Source organism: Muntiacus reevesi, chromosome 8 (assembly GCF_963930625.1).
Source record: "Muntiacus reevesi chromosome 8, mMunRee1.1, whole genome shotgun sequence".
Classification (NCBI taxonomy): domain Eukaryota; kingdom Metazoa; phylum Chordata; class Mammalia; order Artiodactyla; family Cervidae; genus Muntiacus; species Muntiacus reevesi.
The window spans coordinates 72,722,227-72,740,676 of record NC_089256.1 but is presented as its reverse complement, the minus strand read 5'-3'; the positions used below and the strand labels follow the sequence as shown (position 1 = coordinate 72,740,676).

General features: G+C 40.1%; 1 protein-coding gene across 6 annotated transcripts in view; it reads right to left on the bottom strand.

Annotated features, from left to right (window-relative positions):
- Window positions 1-18,450, bottom strand: part of PLD1 (phospholipase D1) — a 267,970-nt gene that overhangs the window by 147,605 nt on the left and 101,915 nt on the right. For all 6 annotated transcript variants that reach the window (XM_065943633.1, XM_065943637.1, XM_065943636.1 and 3 more), the window contains exons 7-11: window positions 18,049-18,107; window positions 16,856-16,948; window positions 8,775-8,927; window positions 5,053-5,202; window positions 4,243-4,326 (exon numbers count right to left, since the gene is read on the bottom strand). In XM_065943633.1, coding sequence (XP_065799705.1) covers window positions 4,243-4,326; window positions 5,053-5,202; window positions 8,775-8,927; window positions 16,856-16,948; window positions 18,049-18,107 — 539 coding nt within the window. The remainder of the gene's footprint in view (window positions 1-4,242; window positions 4,327-5,052; window positions 5,203-8,774; window positions 8,928-16,855; window positions 16,949-18,048; window positions 18,108-18,450) is intronic.

Below are 18,450 nucleotides of genomic sequence, written 5' to 3'. Positions count from 1 at the left end.
TAAAAGACGCTTGCTCCTTGGAAGGAAAGTTATGACCAACCTAGATAGCATATTAAAAAGCAGAGACAATACTTTGCCAACAAAGGTCCATCTGGTCAAGGCTATGGTTTTTCCAGTGGTCATGTATGGATGTGAGAGTTGGACTGTGAAGAAAGCTGAGTGCCGAAGAACTGATGGTTTTGAACTGTGGTGTTGGAGAAGACTCTTGAGAGTCCCTTGGACTGCAAGGGGATCCAACCAGTCCATCCTAAAGCAGATCAGTCCTGGGTGTTCATTGGAAGGACTGATGCTGAAGCTGACACTCCAATACTTTAGCCACCTCATGAAAAGAGCTGACTCATTGGAAAAGACCCTGATGCTGGGAGGGATTGGGGGCAGGAGGAGGAGGGGACAACATTGGGTGAGATGGTTGGATGGCATCACCGACTCGATGGACATGAGTTTGAGTAAACTCCAGGAGTTGGTGATGGACAGGGAGGCCTGGCGTGCTGCGATTCATGGGGTCGCAAAGAGTTGGACACCACTGAGTGACTGAACTGAACTGAACTGACTGAATACAAATTAAAATCACGAGAAACTACTGAATACCCTTTGGAATGGCTAATATTAAAAAAGAATGATGCTGGGAAAAATTGAGGGCAGGAGGAGAAGGGGGCAACAGAAGATGAGATGGTTGGATGGCATCATCAACTCAACGGACATGAGTTTGAGCAAACTCCGAGAGACAGTGAAGGACGGTGAAGCCTGGCGTGCTGCAGTCTATGGTGTTGCAAAAATCAGACACGACTTAGAGACTGAACAACAACAACAAAAAGGACTAACGACAGCAAGTGCTTGCAAGATGAGGAGGGATGAAATTCTCAAACATTGTTAGTATATGCAGTTCAGAAAACAGATTGACAGTTTCTTAATGAAAGTTGCTCTTAGTATTGATATGATACAATAACTTGAATTTACTTTCTAAGACAAGGGTTATCAAATTATGCACCATGAACCAAATTTGGTCCATTGCCTGTTTTAGTATGGCCCATGAGCTGTTACATTTTTAAAGGTTTATTGAACACACAAACACTTGCACAAACAAGAATATGCATCAGAGACTATATGTGACCTGAAATGACAGAAATATTTACTTTCTGGCTCTTTACAGAAAATGTTTGCCAGCCTGTTGAAAGTCAGAAGCTTCTGAAATTTTGGGGTCATAATCCACAGGAATACACTATGTATTCATCTCAGTATTTTCATCCATCTGTCTTTCTACCTACCTACCTATCAATCAGTCTTCTATTGACTACTGAAATAAAAGTTGCACAAAATAATAACCCTAACTTCCACTTAGGGCTTCCCTTGTGGCTCAGCTGGTAAAGAATCCACCTGCAATGTGGGAGACCTGGGTTCCTGGGTTGGGAAGATCCTCTGGAGAAGGGAAAGGCTACCCACTCCAGTATTCTGGCCTGGAGAATGTGATGGACTATATAATCCATGGTTTCACAAAGAGTCGGATGCGACTGAGTGACTTTCACTTTCATTTTTCGACTTAAGCTGCAACTCTCCTCTCTCTTCTTTCCTACCTTTTCTTATTGAATTATTTAAATAAAATTCTAAATATAACTTACTACCTCTCTGCCTAAAATATTCACCTGTCTTTATCTGGACAGCGCCATCACCCAGGACTCAGGCCAGCCACCTCTCCTGTGAAGCTTCCACAGCTCCTGCAGGCTCAGTCACTGCCCCTTCCTCCGTGCTTCCCCCAGCCCACCCTCACCCTGTGCCTTCTGCTATGCTGATCTTCACCACTCAAGTGAAGAAGTAAAGTCGCTCCGTCATGTCCAACTCTTTGCAACCCCATGGACTGGGGCCTACCAGGTTCCTCCCATGGGAGACCCAGGTTCAATCCCTGGGTCGGGAAGATCCCCTGGAGAAGGAAATGGCAACCCACTCCAGTACTCTTGCCTGGAAAATCCCATAGATGGAGGAACGTGGTAGGCTACAGTCCATGGGGTCGCAGAGAGTCGGACACGACTGAGTGACTTCACCACTGAGCTGGCCCTAATCTGTTCTGCACATAATTTCCTGACTGTATGTTGTCCAGGGTAGGGGCTGCTCTTCATTCATCATTCTGGACATGTGCCTGTCACATAGTGGCTGCTCATTAAGTATTTCAGAAATGAATGAGTGAGTAAATTAACAAATGAAAGAATGGGTGGTTAAATGAATTAACGAACAAAAGAGCTAAGCACTTCTAGGTCCCAGGTTGTTTCTCATTTCATTAAATCTGCCTCTTTGCAACCCCATGAACTGCAGTACACCAGGCTTCCCTGTCCATCACCAACTCCTGGAGATTGCTCAAATCTGCCTTTGCTTGCATATTAATTGTTTCAAAAAAAGAGTAACACAGTTTTCACTCATGTATATGATGTCTCTTGATTTAGATTAGAAGCTTCTAAAGGGCACGTGCATCTTCTCACTATGCTTTTCATTCTCTCAGATCCAGACCTATCAGGGTGTGATAAAGTTTCTGAATGCTCACTTTTATAATATACTTGTACAAGAATTTTCTTCACTTGTTTTGAGGGAAGTTTCTGCAAAGGTTTTAGTTCAGAGAGTGTTGCAATAAGATGTTATCCTAGCACAGTCACGAAAAAGAAATAATCTGCTGATTCTTTTTTTTTTTTGCTGATAGAAGGAACATTCAACGTCCCATCTCTTTAGATGTTTAAATGAGAGCCTATATTTCAGTGTTCAGAACCTTCAAAACATGCATTATTTGCTTGTGTAAAACATGATAATATGGACTCAGTGGAAACACTATTTACAGTCTCTTTCATGTCCTAGTCAAACTTTCAGAAATACTTTTTAAAGGAACACACCTACTACATTAAGCTTGAACCTACTCTCCTAAGTGTGTAGAAAGTATTCAGTCAAAGAAATAGCTACTAAGTCCAAAACTTTCTTTTATTTCTGGTAGCTGACTTGAAGAGATAAAATTTGACAAGAATAAAAGGACCAAGATTAAGCTCCTCCTAAATGTGAGAATAAACAGAAGCACAGACATGCTGATTATCACAAGCCTTATCTGCCGACTTTAGATCAATGGTTCTCAACCAAGAGGGACTGTGCGCCCCAGGGGACATTTGATGACCTCTGAAGATATTTTGGTTATCTCAACTGGAGCCTTGCTACTGGCATCAAGTGGACAAAAGCCAGAGATGCTGATGGTTCTAAACACCCCACAATACAAAGAACAAGCCCCTGCAATAAAGAATTATCTGGCTCCACATGTCAGTAGTGCCAAGGTTGGGAAAGCATGCCCTAGACTTAAACAGTTCCTCATCAGTGAGGCAAAACAGTAGAAAAAGATGAGTTCACAGTCCTAATTACTTTCCTTTCCCCCCAAAACCTAGAATTAGGAGGAAATGAATTATGATGCTATTTTCATAGTTCAATAAAGATAGCATTTGGAAAGAAATAGGATAGGGAAAAATGGGGGTGAGAGGAGCATTTCAAGCAACTCAGTTCTTAGAAGGAAAACATACCTTAGACATTTTCATTTCCATTGTAGGAAATGTTAGCATCAGCCATGGGTTTTAATCATCCAGGCAGATGGGTTATTGGAACTGAAGTCATACTACAAGGTCTACACCTCCTCCAGGAGTAAAATTTCCTAGAGCTAAGTGAATTTTAAATACAAGAGACTTGCAATGGCTTTAATTAGCATTTTAACTCTCATGGATGATTTTAAAGGGGATTAGAAAGTTGAAATCTGATGCATCTCTAGAAAAGCTAACCAGGCTTACTCATTACAAAGGATATTTTAATACTAATAGGAAAATGGAAATATTCCATTTTCAAAGGGACAGTTCAGAGGAAGTGTATTCATTGGACCTTGTGACAGACATACCAACATCATGGAAGATATCCAAGGAAGACTATTTTCCATTATCTCTACACCTGCATTTGCATTGCAAAATAATCTTTACTACAATAAATATTGGTTATTTGCTTCCAAAAGGGAAAACAAAAACAAAATTGCTCAAACTAAATATTTTTACAATATTTATGGATGTGAGGTTTTTTTGAAAAGACCTTTCAGTGGAGGCTACTACAATTAATTAGTTGGGACTTTGACCAAAACATCTGTGAATACTGCTGTCTTTCTTAATGTATGGTTCTAGAACAGTACAACACTGTTGTATATTCCTAAATACAGAGATCTCCAACTCCCCAGGGACATATACTAACCACCAATCTGTGATAAATATTTCTTCTTTTGCCTCTTCCATTGCATTTGCCACATCTTCAAAATATCCTTTGGCATTAACATACCTGAAAGACAGATTTTCTGTTTCATTTTTTTTAACCAAAAAGATAAAAAAGGAAATCTATCATATGGCAAAACAGAAGACGGAAGCCACTGCCTAGAATCTCTACAAAACCACCAGCTTACTTTGTATAACTGGAAACAAAGACTGAAAATAGCATGTTCTGTTTGCTATGCAGGAAGTACAGTAAATAGACAGAAGTAGACAACCTGACTCTTTTCTGCTGAGAGAATAACAAATTGAATGCTCTCATCATTGTATGAGGTCAGATGCACTCTCCCACTGTACTGAACTCGCACACCATTGTTCTTCTGAGACTGAAAACAGACCATTTTCTAACCCATGGGTAGAATAACATGCTAAGCAAAATTTTATTTAAAAGAAATACCTACCAAGTAAATTTCTTTCTTAAATTATGGCTAACGACTTAAATAAACTTTTCACTTGCATCATTAAGAAAATGTATGAAGCTAACTTTTAAAATCAAACTTCACAGTCTAAGGCTAGCTATCTAAAGTTCATTTTTAAAAAAATCATAAAAGCAAAAAATGGAAAAATAATCTATGCTCAGGTAGTCCTATAAAGGCTCTTGTGAAGTATAACACATAATATCTTTTCACAGCTTCAAAAATTGATTCTGGGTAAACTTAGACCACTGTAATATTAAATGCTAATATTAAATATTAATGACTATGACTACCTTCATAGTCTTAGAGCAAAAAGACCTTACCATTTAGCTAAAGTGTTCTCTTGGATAGCAGCATATGACCCAAATCGATGATCTTTGAGGAAGTCGGGGCCATGCTTCTGGACGAATTCTTCTATAGCCCCTCCCCACCACCGAGCGTGTCTATAGCTGTTGCATTTTAAAATCAGTGTCCTTCAAAGAAAAGCAAAATATGGAAAAGAATGGTCACTTTATGCTCTATCTCTTTAAACAATTTAAGAATTAAACATGCCCCATTTGTTTTGGTACTGCAACAAAGAAAATTTTAGACAAAGAGCATCCTACTGATATGAAAAAAGCAGACTTTTAAATGGTTTTGACAGTATTTGCAAATATATTCAATGTAGCAAAAACAAACTTTCAGGTTACTTATTCCCTCATTCGCTTATGCAAACATATGTAAAGGCCTGGAGCTAACTGGGCCAAGCTGTGAGGAAGACATGGAAGAGGCATAAAGGGAGGTCCTACATCCAAGTCTTAGAAAACTACGGGTTCCTGTAAAGGACATTTCCCTTTGGCCCGCCTGGTGTCCATTCCCTCAGCCTCTGGAAATAGCCTGATCACCTCGTGCCTTCTCTGGGTCTATCAAACCCAACAAAATGGCATACTCCAGCTCCTGATTCCAAAGACTGGTTCAAGGATGATATTCACAAGCCAACTCCACCCAAAGAGTGAAAATAAAATCAAGGACTTGCTCAGAAATGCCAGCAGGAGACTCTTCCCCTTCCACTAAACTTGGTTTGAGTGTAAGAGGCAGCCATCTCGCTACCACCAGGAGACCAGCCTGAGGATGGAGCAGATCCCAGGAGACAGAGTTGAGAAACTCCAGGAAAATGCACCTCAGTGACGCAGCTGGAGCCCTGGAATGAGCCATGGTTAACATATCTGACTAATTACTTCTTATGTAAACCAGGCGGCACTGGATTTTTTTTTATTGCCAATGACTAAACGATCCTAACTGGTTACAGATTTGTCAGTGCTGAAAAAAAAATTCAAAGTGGGCGATTACAAAAAGTTATTACACAACAAATGCCAGAATAGGTGACTACCACTAAGAGGTGGAAATAAGTTATCCAAATTTGAAGTTCAGAGAAACCAAGGTGTGGGAACTCCCTGGCAGGCCGGTGGTTAGGACTCCACGCTTTCACTGCCAGAACTCCAGGTTCTATCCCTGGTCAGTGAAATAGGAATCTGTATGTCTCCAGGAACTGCCAAAAGGGGGAAAAAAAAAAACAAGAACAACTAAAACCCAGAGAAAACAAGGAATTGAAGTCAGCAGTCTCCCTGCCATTAAGGCGGAAACTTGCCCCAGTAGAGGACCCATGCTGTGGGTGAGCAGGGAGAGTGCTTTGGGGAGAAATGTAATGATCCTGATAAGAAGGAGGGAAGGGGCTATATGCACAGACCCTAAAATAATTATTTACAAAGATTAGGGATGTCTGAACTGGTCCCCTTGATATGTCAGAGACTGGTGCTTGGCTTTTGTCTGCGAGGTGAGATCTGGTGGTGCTGGGAGGAGAGAGGCATTCTCCATTGGCCGCAGCAGGCAGACACGGGGTTCTGCAGAGAGGTCACCAGGGCACAGAAAATGCCTGGGCTTGACCCAGCATGCAAGCCCTGCTCCAGCTGAGCTGAAATGCCTCTGAAAACCAGCTATGAGAAAAAGATACTGTAGAAGAGATAAAGGACAAACAGAAGTCTTATCACAGGATGTGAATCGGAGGTAAGGAAAGAAAAAAAGGACCATTCCAAACATGGAGGTAGAAAGAAGAAGGGTGAAATTAAAAAATGTGTGAGGAGGGGTGTGAAGAGAACCGTCCCTAAGGAACTGAACGACTGCTTTAGGGAGGGATTGCCAATGAAGGTAGAGAGATTAAAGGTCTTAGATAGTAAATGGAGGAATTTGGGCTAACTTGATACAAGGAGGGGGACCGCGTACACCAGAGAGGGAGCAGATGAAACCTGGATCTGTACGGATTCATTTGGCAAGGGTGCACAAACCAGTGAGGACAGGAAATGGAGATAAGATGGCCAGTAAGGCAACCGTTACAGCGACCCGTGAAAACTGTGGTCTGATGTCTATGGTCCTCCAGAAAATAGGAAAGTAGTACCAGGAGGGAGGTGGCTTTTTTTTTTTTTTTTTGGCTGCACTGTGTACCTTGTGGGATTCTAGGTCCTTGATCAGGGACTGGACTCAGGCCCTTGGTAGTGAAAGCACAGAGTCCTAACCACTGAACTGCCAGGGAATTTCCAGGAGGGAGATTTAATGGCAGCATCATTATATTTTCAATAACATCCTGAAGCTCCCATTGTCTGAGATTGGGAAGTTCAGCATTTTTCACACACACACACACACACACACGCAAACATATTAGTATGAGTAGCATATTTATATTAAATATATATACATATTTGGTGTCAGTCAGTGTGTATAGAGAGAAATGTATTGTTGTCATTGTTCAGCTCACTCAGTCAAGTCCGATTCTCTGAGACCCCATAGACTGCAGCAGGCCAGGCTTCCCTGTCCTTCACCATCTCCCAGAGTTTGCTCAAACTCATGTCCATTGAATTGGTGATGCCATCCAACCATCTCGTCTTCTGTTGTCCCCTTCTCCTCCTGCCGTCAATCTTTACTAGCATCAGGGTCTTTTCCAAAGAGTTGGCTCTTTGCATCAGGTGGCCAAAGTATTAGAGCTTCAGTTTCAGCTCAGTCCTTTCAATGAATGTTCAGGGCTGATTTCCTTTAGGACTGGCTGGTTTGATCTCTTTGCAGTCCAAGGAACTCTCAAGAGTCTTCTCCAACACCACAGTTCAAAAGCATCAATTCTTCGGCGCTCAGCCTTCTTTATGGTCAATTCTCACATGCATACATGGCCACTGGAAAAACCATAGCCTTGACTAGATGGACCTTTGTATATCTGTATGTATTCATACAGGCTTCCCAGGTGGCTCAGTGGTAAAGGATCTGCCTGCCAAGGAGGGGATGTGGGTTCAATCTCTGGGTCAGGAAGATCCGCTGGAGCAGGAATGGCAACCCACTCCAGTATTCTTGCCTGGAGAATTCCATAGAGGAGTTCATGGTGTCACAAAAGAGTCGGATACAACTTAGGAACTAAACAACAAAAACGTATTCATATACCTGAGCCTGAACTTCACAGAGACAAATATATATATATATATATATATATTAGAGAGAAAAAGACACACATATATTGTGTAACTACAACCTTTCAGAAAGAAACATTTATCAACACACACACAAACTCACTTATAAAATCTATAATAATTGTACAGTTGAGTATCCTTCAAGGTATCTTTTTAAAAATGTATGTAAACAGAATTTTTATAATCAAATCACTTTGTACATGTTTTATTAATTAAAGGGTATCCATTTATAAAATAAAATTCTACTTTTTAAAAACAATATCTATTATTCCTTATCTGTTTGGTAATTGGTATTATTGGGTAGTCAATTTTGTTAAATCAGGCATATATTTTGTTAAAACAAGCACACAGCAATACATGGTATCATTTATTCTGACTCTTCCATATAGGATACTCTGCATCTTAAAGATATAAAAAAAAGTAGTTTCATTACTTTTAATTGAGGATGAGTTCTAAACAATAATTTTCTAATACCTAAATTATTTTACCTTCTTCTTCACTTAATGTTGGGAGAAAAACTGTTTTTAGAGAAATCTTTTAAAAATCTTTCCAAATTCTACCTTGAAAGATTATCAATTCGGAGTCCATATTTCGTCTCTGTCTCCTTCCTCCCCACCATAACTCTGAATTCTTTATCCACCAGCAGGACGAAGGCAATAGCACCACTGTCTGGTTTCATATACAGTAAAAAGGAATCTTTTACTATCAACCACCTGTAAGAAGGAAATACATATTTTTGAAGTTGTACTGAATTACTGAAACAAAGGGAACGTGTTATTATGACAAGTTTGAAGTAAGCACTCTAGCAGACAGTAAGCATAATTTTATCTTTTACACAAGGGATCTATTTTTTAAAAATGTGAAAACATTATGAAACAGAAAAACAATATAAAAATCTTCCTATTATGTTTCCCTGAGAAGTACTGGCACCAAGCAATTCAAAACAATGCACTGGCCCTTTAGACACTAATGGCAAAGCCTGGAAGGATGTCCCTGATGTGGGTGGGCAGTGCTCACAGGATGCACAGCAGGAAGCAAAGCTGTTAGAAAAATGGGATGGGTTAGTGTTCGCTAAAATAAACTGTCATGGAAGAGGCAACTGAGTCTCTGAGTCAGTGAAAATTCCCCTTTAAAAAAATTCAATAAGCATCCAGGACTCTGCATATTGTTCATTTCAACTTATTGGTGGTTTAAGGACCATTAATAAATGATGCTCAGTGGAACATGATCTTTCAAAAGTATATCTGCAATCAATTCAATATATTTTTAAGAGCTTCACGCTGGAAAAGTACAGTGATAAACTGGGAGTTACAGCAGAGGTAGAAATCGAACAAAGATAAATCAGACATGTTATCAAAGGAACTTAATAGGCTGGTGAGGCACAATAACAATGCTAGGCTGAATGGGATAGGTATTAAAGGAGGAAAGCAGAAAGAGATATGTGTAAGGAAGGGGTCCTCAGTTTTAAGAGAAAGAGCTAGTGGCATTTCTCAAAGAAGTGTTGTCTGAGCAAAACCAGGAAGGAGCCCAACAAGTAGAGCCCAAAGAGGTAGTCCAGGTATACATCCCACGTGGAGGGAAGAGTTAGCACAGGCACTAAGGCTGGGAATGCTGCCTGTATTGGGGACAGTCTGGGGAGGCCAGGGTTTCAGGAAGTGTAGCAGATGAGGTGTAGGGAGTGGGGTAGGAGCCTGGCAAAGGCCACACTGAGGAGAGTCTGAAGGCCACGTAGGTAATAGCATAGTCATCTGCAATTGTGTAGTGGTCAAATGAATTGGTTGATAATTAAAGAAACAAACAATGGGAATACTATATCACATATTAGGCAATGTAAAGCACGTTATGAAATAGGTAGGGCCAGAATACCTGAACATAAATGAACAAATATTGTAAATGTAACACATGAACACAGAAGTTAAAGGAAACCTATAACAAATCATTACTGAAATTGCTAACCACATTACATTTTAGTGGCTCTCTAATTTGGGATTTAATGTAGACAGTCTACATTGATTTCCACATGGTTTCATTTAATTGGTTCTTTAATATATAGGCTGTCTCCTTTCCAATTAAAGGGGGTGGGATGGATTTAGGATAACACAGTAAAGGTCATACATGTGTTAGGATTAACAAAAGGGAAAACATCAAGGTCAGAGAAAGCAAATATCTAACCACAACACTAATATAATTATGGTAATGACACACCAATGTGGGTTTGAGCTTCCTGGTTTTTCTTTTTTTTCATTTATTTTTATTAGTTGGAGGCTGGTTTTTCTTAAAAAACGAATAAATTAAGGAAATAAAGAAGTCGCCCAACAAAAAGATAAATTTCAAAGAAAGTTTCTTGCTTGGAACCTAATATAAAGCAACTGAACAATATTAATGGATAACACTCAATAGATTTCAGAAAATGCAGAAATTCATGTTTAATAAGAATTCTCTGAACACAGCTCAATATAACTGCCAAGGCCATGAGATCAAAGAGAAACTCAGTTATTCTGATGGGGCTGAGTTATGAGTTACATGTAACTGCTTGTTGATGAAAAGTCGGTCAAGATTTAGAGAGAGTAGACAGATCACGTATCTATTAAAGGTCCTTCTTTAGCTGTGGTCCCTTGTCCCAGCTTGACTTTCTACGTAAGCTAGAGAGCAGACGGCAGGGCATGGGCCCAGAGCAGCAGTGTGCTACGTTGCTGACCAGGAAGGAGCCACAGGCTTTGAAAACCACAGCTGGTGGGTTTGTCAAACCGAGAAAGAAAAGTCAAACGTACCAGACTTGCCTAGAAGTCAAGGTCACCTGAATGGCATCAGACCCAGCTCTAGCCACAGCTCCACACCAGACACAACAGTGAGGGATGAAGAAATACTAAGTGTTTAGTAGTGGCTGCTGGATTTTGAAATCTGAAGGCAAAAGATAATGGTTTCTGTTTTGACGGTGATGAGTTGTTCTCTGTAACAGTTATTAGATATAAGGTGAATTGATGCCTGGCCTTGTTTAAAGCTCTTCTTAACTATGCCATTCATTAAACTTCTTGTTTGTCCTCTTTGTCTCTTTTGTCAATAGATTTTTTTTTTTTTTTTTAAAACAGGAGGATATGCACCAAGAAAGGAATTCATCAAGCAGTCTTCTGGGAGTCAGCACCTGCTGCTCAGGGATTAAGTGTCTGCTTGAAGTCAGCCTCCCTAGGCTCCAGTTTTGGTTCTGTCACTCGCCCTTTCCTGTGAACTGGGGTAATTGAACCTGAGGTCTAAATCCATAAAACGAGGATAAACAGTAATGTCCAGCTCATAAGTATTTTTGAGGATTCATTGAGATGATTTAAGGATGTTGCTTAGCACAATGCCTGGAACCAATAAATGTGAGCTTTTATGAATTCTCTTGTTCTATACCGGATGAGATTACGGTCTGTTCTAACAAGATGTGACCTGTTCTACTACAAACTGTGTCACTAAAATGCAGATAGAGCCACCTAAGTCACATGTCACCTTCTCAGCCTCATCTCATACTCTTCCTTCCCACCATGTTGGTCTCACTGGTCCTGAGACTTGTTAACCTTGTTCTCTGGGCTTCTACATTTGCTCTTCCTCACTTAGAAATTATTTCTTTCAGATCCTCCCATGAGCAGTCCCTTCCTGTCAATCAATCTTTTGCTTAAATATTTTTCCACGGGAAGGTTTTCCTGGGCTCCCATCCCACCTGCCTCTGCATCCTGTTTAGCTTCTTCACATCACTTATCACTGTCTGGAACTATTTATTTGTCTGCTTGTTTCTTGTCTTTCCCTTACTAGAAAGTGAGATCCTTGAGAATAGGGAATGTGTTTCATATCCACTGGTATCTCCCCAGGGCCCAGACAAGTTCTTCAGGCAAAGCAACACTCTTGCCTGAATAACAGCTGCACAAATGGATCATGGAGATTAAAAAAATCATTTAGACATGGTCGCTGTCTAAAAATTGTAATTCTTGGTATAGTTCATAGTTCAGTAAATGCTAAATTTATTTCTTATAAATTATCTCTTAAGATATTATTTGAGATAAGCAATTTATCATTGAGCCCATCAACAGGATGTGCTGTTTAAGTAGATGTTTTAAATTGAGGGAAGAAATGCTTACTGTGTTCGCCAGCAGAACAGAAGAAATGTTTTTTTTCTTTTCTTCATACTTGAGTCTGAGACTTGGTTGAAAGTTTGATTGCCTTGTTTGCCTTATGTCAGTTTGTCAATACAGAATATACAAAATGATCAGAATCTTTTTTTTTTAAATGGATGCAAAAATTTAAAAAAGAGATATGACCAAGTGTTGCCCTTAAAAGTAACTCTCATTTAGACACCAATAGTCTTCTCATGTGGGAAATTTTCCAAACAAAATTTGTCAGCTACATCTTATCATTTTTGTTTGGTACCGACATTTTATACCCCATGAATGTAACTCAGGAAATACTTATTAATATGGAACCAAGGCTTCAAGTTTCATGGAAAGATTTATACAATTTAAAATGAAGAGACATTTTATTCTAGGGAAGATCATATCTTTTTAGATTGTTTTGGTTGAAGTCTGATATGCGTGTTCAGTCACTCCAGTTGTGTCCCACTCTCTGAAACACCATGGATTGTAGCCCAACAGGCTCCACTGTCCATGGGATTCTCCAGGCAAGAATACTGGAGTGGGTTGTCATGCCCTCCTCCAGGGGACCTTCCTGACCCAGGGACTGAAATCACATCTCCCGTGTCTCCTGCATTGTAGGCAGATTCTTTACCCGTGAAGCCACCAGGGAAGACTGAAATCTGATATATCAGACTTTAAAAAGGGGAGGAGGTATATTTCCTTTATATAACAAAGCCTCCCGCTTCTATCTTTTCGGGCTGCCACTTCTCACAGAGGTTACAACTCAAAGGTCAGTTCCTTGACTTCTGTAGCTAAAGCCTCCGTCTGAAGTCCTCACGTCCCTGACTGTCCCATCACCTTCTTTTTCTTTCAAAGCTCTGATCAGCACTTGCGCTAATGTCATTCACCCTGCTTGTCAGCTTCTCCACTGTCTGTGATCTCCTCCAATAGGTGCTCTGTGAGGGCAGGGACATGGCCTTGTTCACCACGGCTCTCACAGTGGCTAAAACACAGCCTGGCAAACATTAGGCACTCAATGAATGACAAAATGGACCAGATCCAGGCTTCCATTTCTTGAGTCGATATCTTAGGTTGGGTTGCTCTAGAAGTCAACTCTGAGACAAGGATAAAAGTGAGAGGGCTTTGTAAAGGGACTTTTTAGGGAGCTTAGTAGGAAGCAGAGGAAGGGAAGGGCAGGAAGGAAGAGCAGGAAGGGAGCCATCGAGGATGTGTTTTCATGCACTGGACTGTGGGCAGCTGCGCTGCAAATCTTCCCGGGAACCCCGGGAGACAGTGCAGAGTTTGCTGGAGAATCACCCTACCTGAGGGGTGAGGGGGCTGGACTCCCGCCAGCTCTTGGCTGAAGGTTGTTCCTAGGGGCTGGGAATGCCTCCAGCCTACTCTGCGCAGGCAGTCCAGAGCAAGCCTTCAGGCAGACTCACCAGTGCTAGCAGCCCCAAATCCATACTTGATACTTAGTAGCAACCTTAGGCAAAGCTGATGCCCAGGGAGTGGGCAAGAGGAATCTGGGCCAGGGCCCCAGGGGTTGGAGGCCCTGCCTCCCCGAGAGGCATGGTGTGGCGCAGGGAGCAAGGGCAGGAAGTGAAAGTGTTGATCGCTCAAGTCGTGTCCGACTCTTTGTGACCTCGTGGACTGGAGCCTATCAGGTTCCTCTGTCTGTAGAATTCTCCAGGCAAGAATACTGGAGTGGGCTGCCATCTCCTTTTCCAGGGGGTCTTCCTGACCCAGGGATAGAACCCAGGTCTCCTGAAATTGCAGGCAGATTCCTCACCAGGGAAGTTCATAGGGGCAGGAGCAGGCTGGCTTATGCTCCGCTCCTCTCCTGGGTTCTGTACCACTGCAGGGAGGAGGGTGGGAAGCCACTTCAAGTGGGAGTCTCCGAATTTCCTGTGATGTGACTTATACCCCAAGTTTCTGGGGACATTTAAATAAACTACAGACGTTTATTTGAAAACAAATATTGTCTAATGTACTAGTACACTGTTTATTGTAGTTAAAAAATCTTTTGTTTTTTGTAATACAGAAATTCTCAACTTCCTCTGGCTTAATCTCTTGATCTTTCCCTTGTAATTTTTTCTACTCTTTAAAAACCCAGAAAATAAGAAACCAATTTAATGGTATTTTTGGCTGGCAGTGTACCTGAAATAGACATTTAAAGATCCTAGTTTTAAGCTTATATATCTTCAACTCATACATAATTTAATTTCATCTTTACCTGAGTTCATATTTTTTTTCAAGGTTAGAAAAATAACAAACATTTCTTAATAGTTTTTAAAATTCCAGTAAATTATTATTGGAACAAATAGCTGTTGTCTATTATGTTAAAACATTGTCATAGATGCTTTGAGAAACAAATAAGAATGAGATAAGAATACTCCTCTATAAGGAGTCTTTAGTTGGACAGGACATAGGACATGAGTTAAAGTTTTCTGTCTATATCACACTTACCATAATATACATCCTCACAAATATAACTCTAAAATTACTCCTGAATGCTACTATTTTTTTGGTTTATTTTTTATGTATAGTTTAGTGGGTCTTAGTGTATTTTAGTTTACTATGTTTGTAAATTTGCACTCTGTCACCATTAATATCTAATTCCAGAATATTTTCATCACCCAAAAAGAATTCCACATCCAAATGCAAACTAGTACAGCCACTCTGGAGAATAGTGTGGAGATTCCTTAAAAAACTGGAAATAGAACTGATATACGACCCAGCAATACCACTTCTGGGCATACACACTGAGGAATCCAGATCTGAAAGAGACACGTGCACCCCAATGTTCATCGCAGCACTGTTTATAATAGCCAGGACATGGAAGCAACCTAGATGCCCATCAGCAGACGAATGGATAAGGAAGCTGTGGTACATACACACCATGGAATATTACTCAGCCGTTAAAAAGAATGCATTTGAATCAGTTCTAATGAGATGGATGAAACTGGAGCCTATAATACAGAGTGAAGTAAGACAGAAAGAAAAACACCAATACAGTATACTAACACATATATATGGAATTTAGAAAGATGGTAACAACGACCCTATATGTGAGACAGAAAAGAGACACAGACATAAAGAACAGACTGTTGGACTCTGTGGGAGAAGGCGAGGGTGGGATGATTTGAGAGAATAGCATTGAAACATGTATATTACCATATGTGAAACAGATCGCCATTCCAAGTTCGATGCATGAAACGGGGCACTCAAAGTCAGTGCACTGGGACAACCCAGAGGGATGGGATGGGGGGAGGGAGGTGGGAAGGGGGTCAGGATGGGGGACACATGTACACCCATGGCTGATTCATGTGAATGTGTGGCAAAACCACCACAATATTGTAAAGTAATTAGCTTCCAATTAAAACAAATAAATTAATTTTTTAAAAAAAGAATTCCACACCCAGTAGTAGTAACTCCCCATTCCCCTTGTGCTACAGCCCTTGGAAACCACGAATATACTCTGTCTCTACAGATTTACTTATTCTAAACCTTTCATGTGAATGGAATCATATAATATGTGATCTTCTGTATCTGTTTCTTTTTCACTTAGTGTGATGTTTCCAAGAATAATTCATATTACAACATTTATCAGTCTTTCATTACTTTTCTTCATTAAAATTAAAAAATATTCAAATATAATTCAAAAACCATAAAATTCACCCCTTGAAAATGTACAATTTAGTGGTTTTAATATATTCACAAATTTGTGCCACCATCATGGTCATCTAATTCCAGATATTTTCCAGAAAGAAATCCCACACCCATTAGTATTCTTCATTCCTTTTTTATGGCCAAATAATAGTCCATCATAGGGCTGTACCATATTCTGATTAACCACTCATCAGGGGATGGACATTTGGACTTTTTACACTTTTTGGCTATTCTGAATAATGCTGCTATGAACATTCATGAATAAGTTTTTTTTTATTTATTTTTTTTTATTTTTTTATTTTTCATGAATAAGTTTTAATGGAGATATATATTTTCAGTTCTGTTTGGAAATATCTGGGGTATGTGGTAACTGTATGTTTAACATTTTGAGGAACTGCCACCCTGTTTTCCAAATTGGCTGGTATCATTTGCATGATGCACCAGTAATGTATAAGGGTTCTAATTTCTCTACAGCCTTGTCAACACTTGCTATTGTCCAATTTGCTTATCACAGCCATCCTGGTGGCTGTGAAGTTGTAGATCACTGTGGTTTTTATTTATCTTCCCCTAGTGACTAGTGATGTTAAGCATAATGACTTGTGCTAATTGGCCACTGTCTATTTTCTCTGGCTGACCAATTTTTGAATCCTATGGTCCATTGGGTTTTTATGCATGTAATTGGCATACTCTGCCTACAAATGCAATTTTGAGTAGAGTGTTTAAATAGAGCTGAAACCTGGAACTTAAAAATAATGTAAACTTTGCTCTGCCATGACTTTCAAAGATTTACAATTGAAAACTAGAATATAAAAACTCCCTAAATACTCAGTTTATTAAGACAAACACACAAAACTCTCAAGTCTCACCTCTTTGCCCACCGATAGCAGGCTCTCCCCTGGCCACAGCAATTCAGGCCTGGTATTCTGTGTCCTCCGGATCTTTTCATTATCATACCTTCTCTGAAAGAGACATCAAGTTAACCGATCATCTTTAAACTTCCAGCTCACACTTAGCTGATATAGCCTCATAACTGGGAACTAAATAAACTCTTCTGTTCTCCCATGCCCTTCCTCTCTACTTTTTCTGCTTTCACTGTCAAATAGATCAATGCTATGTTTACTAGGCTGAGAACTCCTGCAGCCAATCTTTAAAAGCACCTTGGTGGATGTGGCCTGTTGGCACAGGGGACCACATACTGCACACACAGCAGGACCTTGAGCATCCCAGCTTCTGGCTCTAAATGCTGAGCATTCCCTCCAGCCACTATCACAGCCTGAAAAAGACCCCACATGTTGCCAAATGCCGGCACGGGGAAGGTTCATCTGCTATGGAGATCATTGACAATGCTCACCCACAGATTCCAGGGTATTTCTGCATCCCTTCACCTACAGTTCTAGGACCAATCCATGTCAAAGAAGTAAAGCAAAGCTATTACTTTGGAAGGAGAAATATCCTAGCTCTGAAAGATGTGAAAAGAAAAAAACAATAATAATGGCCAACCAAACAAACAAAAATTAAAAGAACTACCAACAATGTTCTTGACTAGGAAAGTTAAACTCTTTGTAATATCAAGCTCTCATTTCATGAAGGCTGTGACCAGTCGCTCAGTTGTGGCCAACTCTTTGCGACCCCATGGACTGTAGCCCATCAGAAGATAATCATTAAGTAAATTTCAATCTTGTTATGTAACATACATTTTACACAGTATTACTTTTAGTCAATAAAATAAATGATAAGTAGCTAACTTTTATACGTGATAAAAGGAAGGGATCTTATATATTTGATTTTTAATGCATTCTCGCACACATCATATTTGTTCTCTCTGTTAAACACCCACTACTGTGGGGTAAGAGGAGGAGTGCGGAGCAGTAGGCACCCTTGTTTAATGTAGCAAAATGCTCTGTTTTGTATAAATAGGTCCCTCAGTTGCTCTGACTCTGTTGGGAAGAAAACAGTGAAGCCAGGAGAGCTCCATCACCTTGGTATACCAATAAACCAAAGGTGACAATGCTCATCAACTTTTCATACTTCTCCTTAGAGATCCAATACTGAAACTTACATGCCCTTTGGTCCCAAATCATGGATGAAAGACAGCTGGCTTATATCAAGAAATTCTGTCTGAAAAGAGGCCAAAAATCCAGACATTAGAAAGCAAAAAAAGAAGAGGAAAAATTTAGGCATTCAAAAAATATTATATACCTCCATGTATAAGCACATCTGGGGTACTCTACAGATTACACAGATCACAATGGCACTGCCCTGGAAAAGTATTTTTTAGAAGGATATATACAATTAAAACACAACCAAGACAGTGATGTGTGCTCTAAGATGTACAGACAAAATGCTCAAGAAGGTCACGGTGAGACCTGCCAACAATAGTAGACCATGTCATAAGAGCCTTAATAGAAAATCAAAGACAAAAAGATACACTCCTGGCATTAGGAGGCATAGGAGAGACCAG